General features: G+C 44.5%; 1 protein-coding gene across 1 annotated transcript in view; it reads right to left on the bottom strand.

Moving 5' to 3' along the window:
- The window catches only part of itpka (inositol-trisphosphate 3-kinase A), a 13327-nt gene extending 8818 nt beyond the window's left edge, over nucleotides 1-4509 (bottom strand). Inside the window, exon 1 of the mRNA XM_080512398.1 lies at nucleotides 3961-4509. Within this exon, the coding sequence (XP_080368524.1) occupies nucleotides 3961-4344 (384 nt within the window). The 5' untranslated portion in view covers nucleotides 4345-4509. The remainder of the gene's footprint in view (nucleotides 1-3960) is intronic.
- Between the last annotated feature and the right edge of the window lie 1526 nt (nucleotides 4510-6035).

The following is a 6035-nucleotide window of genomic DNA, read 5'->3' as shown; positions in this document are numbered from 1 at the left end:
CAGGTAACGTGAGGTGGACAGGTATGACAGGTGGGCAGCCCACCTCACATTCACACATACAAACAATTTAGAGTCACAGATTACTCAAAAAGTGTTCTTAGAAAACCCACAATGCAAAGTGGGAACATGCACACAGAGAGGACTCGAACCAGGGAAAAGCTCAATATGAGGCGAGAGTGCTAAACCTGAACGACAGTACCTCAAAATATTTCAAGATATCAAAGGATTCAAGTTTTTCTTTTTCTTTGAAGCAGATAGCAAGAATCATTACTTGAAATGCTTGAACCTTTTGGCTTAATGACAATAAACTTGCTGAATATTGTTTTCAGAGCTCGCCGTTCTGCTGTGGAGCGGACATTTTTATTCTGTGTATTCTGAATAAAACAGGAAATGACACAGGGCGGTGTGTGTGTGTGTGTGTGTGTGTGTGTGTGTGTGTGTGTGTTCTTCACAGTTCACTGACAGCAGAACTCGCGAGGCGACGTTAAAAATGGACTGAGAGACAATCTTGCAGCAGAAATGATTTTGGCGTTTTGCGGCGGTTTCAGATCCCAGAGCAGACGAACACACAGCTGATTGTAAATCAGAACAACTGTCAGGTCCAGACAAGTCTGGAAACTTCAAGCTGAACTCTGAGTTTGGACGCAAACACATATTGTTCATCCAGTTTGCTTGAACTCCGGAAAACAAACGGCCTTGATGACAGAAAGCAAAGACGTCTGTATGGACAACATTGGGAATAATACGGGTTAGGGTTAGAAATATGACTCTGTGCTCGCAAATATCAAAGACAACACCAGTCACAGCTTGATGTGAGCAGGACTCAGTTACAGCTGAAATCTAAAGTAGTTATTAATATAATAAAGTATTTCTAACCTCTGTAAGCTCTAAATATCATTATGACTGTTTTATGGGGAGTTTCTACCTTTGGAAGTACATCTACTATACTACAATGTTTGCAACTGTTGTACATGTGAATATGTAGTCAGTCATAGTCACAATATTGATATCGTTATTATTTTCTCACATTGTTTTAATCTTTGTGAGATGTGGTGCTGCTGTAATGACTGAGGTTTTATATTGTCTCATCATGTTTCCCTCATTTCAGTCCAATAACCAATATTGTTCCATCTCTGGGCTTTAAGGTGATTCTGATCTTGACTTAGGCTCTTAATAAGCATCAAATGGCCCGGCTAGTTGGAAAACAACAAGTTGAATTGTTGACTATATGCTTTATCCTCTTTAATGGAAAAATGTACGTTTCAAAGTTGGACATGAATCCAGGAGAGAACAAAAGAAGTCAAACTGTATGTTGGCACGCAGCTATTATAACCAACACAAGATTCGCGGGGAATGTTTACGCCAAAATACATCCGATATTTGTATTTTAAAGGGAGACAGAGCGCCATCAAGAGTCGACGTCACAGTAAGATCTTTCAACTCACAAAAAAATGAGGTTTTTGAAATGTGTCTTTTCATAAATTAAGTATTCGTTTTAAACTAATGTCCTGACTATCAGAGACATTTGAGTGTGTTTACATGTGAATCAGGGGTATTATGGTCTGTCTTGTCTCCGTGTCCGGGGTGTTTTACTGGGTACCTGGATCCACAACACAAAAACCTGGAACATCTTTGTCTTCATATTCATCTGCTGCTTGAAGGAGAAGTCTGATTGTCTGACTGCACCGACAAACTTTTGTTGTTTTATAGCAAAGACAATAAAGTTTTGTGATAAAGGGAGGTCTGCAGGTCGGGGTGGCGACTCCACCATCAGCACACAGAAGCTCAAAGTTTGACAAGTTGACATGCTGATGGTTGAGTGACTTTCTTGAATAAATTAAAACATCAGTTGTTGTCATCGTTGTGTGAACAGGAAACAGAAAACGTCTCCACAATCCAGCAGAGGGACTGAAAGTGTGCGAGCTGCGACGATTCATCAGACTCTGGTTGTAACTCGTACTTTCTACATGCAGACGTATCCTGACGTGAACGTCATGAATCCCGCCTGCTTCCATGCTTGTTTCTGAGTATCTGATGGGTCCATTAGCGTGTCGCCCTGCGCCTGCATCACGCCACCGGCCCGGGACGCACCCTGAGCTGACACATCAGCCTTTCTGACTTCCTGAAGTGCAGGTTTTGTTAAATGTCAGAGGATGATGCTAAAATTGGAAAGTGACCACAAAGCAGCATTATTACACAAGGCTGCTTTTGCCTGAGCTTGTTTTTGTGTGTGGCGGTCTGAGTGGGCGGCGGGGTTAGCATCATGTGGCCCTTTCCACTGGAGACGCGACATTAGTATTTCCATATGAACTCAGAGCCCAACGCCAGGCAAAAGGGGGTTTAATCGGCTTGAAGCCGAAACGGCGAGCCTCATTTGGCAACGTGAGATTCAGCAATGCTCTCGTTCTCGAACAAACACAGCAGCTCTGCAGGCGATACGTATTGAGTGTGTTTGACAGAACGAGACAGCGACGGGCCTTGTACGGCGAAGCACGGCCACGTGGTCGGCCGGTAAAATACACACACGCTGGTCGAACCACCGGCGGGGACAAAAAGCAGACCACGCTGTTTAACGGAGGTGAGTCACAGTGAGCGCGCTCAACTTCCCGGTAAATCACACAATGGCTGAGAGAGGCTTTCCCCTAATCTACATGCAAAACATCAGCCTGCACGCTGAGCGCTCCTGGTCTGGCGAGGCCCACAAAGGTAAACACGCTTCCACCCTCAGCGTGTGCTGAAGCAACAGCCAGTCGGACGGCAGCGCGGCTGTGTGCTGAAGGAGGGACGGCGGCTGGGAAGGTCAACATGGGACTCACTGATTCACCAGCTCACGTTTAACACGCTTACACACGCTTTTATCAGTTCGTGTGACTCAGTGGGAATCACTTGTTGAACTTGTTTAGGGAAATGACTACACGATCTATTTCACAAAGAAGCTCATTCAGGTCCATAATGTCGTACCTTCAGAACAAAACATACTTCACATGATTGAAATGACCAATCTGCTAAAGTATCAGTAGAGCAAATCTGAAGTAAAGATGAAAACCATCAGTGCACACTCAGAAGATGATTCATAGACAAGAAGCAAGCTATTAGACAAAGGTTATTCAGTTCCAGCAGTTTTTTTTAGTGTTTGTTTCTTGGTCTGCGGAGCTCAAGGTGAAGTGAAAGATGTTGACAGCTCAACAACCATAACGACAGATAACATCCTTTCAGGGGAAACAATCACATTTCCACAAGATGAATGTGCACTCTGCCGGTCTGAGGCTTTATTCTAGAAGACACACGAACTCCTTCCTGCAGCCGTTAGTCACATTCCCACAGCACAAACTTAGAAATGAAGAATGACGCGAGTTGTAAAGCGACTACTTAAAACACCTATTAGTGGCAGTTGGAAATCAACTAAACAAACAATGTAAATAACAAAATAAACAACGCTGTCAAGCTGAAGTAAATGTAAACATGTAACCCACATGTAAACAGCAGTCGGCACACCATGTTAGTGTGCTGACTGCTGCTTACAAAGACACACATCAAGTCCTGTACTTCACTGTGTGCACAAGAAACAGGTTCGTTTTCTGTCCCACTGCAGTCATGCAACAAAACTCTGGTGAGAAAAGTTTGGCACCAGAGGACAAACAACTGCATTTAACTGGCTGCAGTAATGAATGGCTAAAAAAGTACCCGACAAGTACATGAACTACTTTTTATTGTTCTGGTAAAAGCAGGATTGGATGTACTCATAATAAACATACAGGCTTAGTGGACATCAATGGATAAACATAAATTACAAACAGTTTGCTAAACAAATGTCAATCAAAATAAAGTGATTGGCCACAAATCAAAAGGTTTTAGTATTAATATTGAATGTGAGCTTCCTTTGTTTCGGTGCAAACTGATGCTTCTTAGAATAACACCGGTTCCAGGAGGACCTGCAGATTGTCGACCCGCGGTACTCACGTCTCCAGCGTCCAGCAGATGTTCCAGAGTGACGATGCCTTTGCTCTTCGTCTCGGTGTCACTGAGCAGGTCGTCCTCGGACTCCGCCACCGAGGATCCGGTGGACGAGATGGACGAGCTGGACAGTTTCCTGCGCAGGGTTCCCTCCACGGCCTCGTCCCAGTCCTCCTGCTGCATCTCCCGGGACGAGCCGCCTCCCTCCGGGGTGATGGTGACCTGCGGGACCCGGGGCGCCTCCATCACCGGCGGCTGCGCGCGTTCAGCGGCCGTCAGCGGGAGCTCCTCGCCGGGCTGCTGAGGCTTCCCGGCGGCGCGTCGCTCGGTGAGTCCGGTCACAGAGAGCCCGAGGTCCTTAGAGGTCTTCCTCCTGCTCTCTTTGGGCATTGGAGCGGAGGGCGCGTCGCGGGGGCGTCAGATCCGCTCATTTCACTTTGAGAAAGTTGTCGGTGAAGCTCGAGGAGACTCGCGCTCCTCCGCCGGTCCTCCTGCCTGCTCCTGGCGCGAGCCGCGTTCAACGGCTCTGTTGAGCTCGTGCGCTCTGGGAACCCCCCCCCCCCCCCCCCCCCTGTGGCGGCGGCGTGGCGCGAGCCTCTCCGCGCTCTGCACGCGCGCCTCGACGCACGGTGCTCATCATCTTCCGCATCATCTCTCTCTCTCTCTCTCTCTCTCTCTCTCTCTCTCTCTCTCTCTCTCTCTCTCTCTCTCTCTCTCTCTCTCTCTCTCTCTCTCTCTCTCTCTCTCTCTCTCTCTCTCTCTCTCTCTCTGACAAGTTGAAGACGAGTCCACAGCCTGCAACACATCGTTCCACCTGAGGTTCGCACAAAAGCTTATTTCAGCATTTCACTATTTCACAAGGTCAGTCATGAAAATCTAAAAAAGCTTCAATTCTTTCTTTCAACACTTTCAAACGTGCTATTCATACATTTACAGTAAATTATGAGTGGTTTGATTCTCGGTGTACTTTCCACTCTACGTGTACGTTTTCGCACTGTATTGATCCACAAGGGAGCAGCGCAGGTAATTCCATTATATTACACACATAATAACAAAGTTGTATCTTCTCATGGAAATCTGTGATTTATTAGCCACTCATTAACCCCCTGCAGCTCTCTTGCGCCCTCCAGAGGAGACCCATTATTATTATTATTTCAGTTTTTAATATAAAAATCACTTGTCTCTGCAAGACCTTTTTTTTTTTATTAATACAATATACAAAAGGTGACATTAACATAGCTATAGGCTTGAGTTATGCATGCATACCAAAATCGGCTTTTCACATCAGTCATTTCAGGTATACCAAAAAAGAAAAAAATACAATTAATTCTATAATAGATTTTACAGATCAAATTCAAAACAGAGTTCTTTGGTCTTGACAGCTTTAGAGTTGGTGCTTTAAAGTGATTATGTATGGTGACAACAGTGATTTGAATACTGTGAATTTAGGTTTCTGGTTGAAAACGTTTGAGCAGTGTAATATGATATTTTGCTCATAGTAAGATCAGGTTTATCACAAAGGATTTGTTTGTAGGGATGTTTTTTTTTCCATAAATACCAAAAATAACACCTTTTGTTTCAAATTGTATGACCATATTAAGTTTTCCATTCACATGTCATTCCAGAATAATTGCATGTAAGAGCAGTGTTTGGCCTCGGATCTCCGATATGGCCTCAGAATGGCTGGCGAGCGGTTTGAGCAGTGAGTAAAATCAGGGAGGAGTCAGCTTTTCAGGTGGTCCACATCTTTCTTTCTTTTATTTTCACACGTGCCCAAAACAAAAACTTACAAAAGTGCTAGAAATGCATTGGAGGATTGAGGAGTGTGGCTTCTCCAGCAGCAGAACAGTGAATGATGTAAAAAGGCGCCTTAAATACACTTCCCTCAACTGGGTGAAACCATTAAAACTCCATAGGTAATAAAAGTTAACGTTAGTGTCTAAAAACCCAGTTAAAATCCTCCAAACCAAAACCCTAACTACAACTTAATGAAACAAAACTCCTATTAACCAATACCTCTAAAACCAACACCTAAATAGTAAATTAAATCCTAAACCCTATGAAAACTATGTGCAACCCCC

Source organism: Blennius ocellaris (genome assembly GCF_963422515.1).
Source record: "Blennius ocellaris genome assembly, chromosome: 17".
Classification (NCBI taxonomy): domain Eukaryota; kingdom Metazoa; phylum Chordata; class Actinopteri; order Blenniiformes; family Blenniidae; genus Blennius; species Blennius ocellaris.
This window is presented reverse-complemented; position numbering and strand designations above follow the sequence as displayed.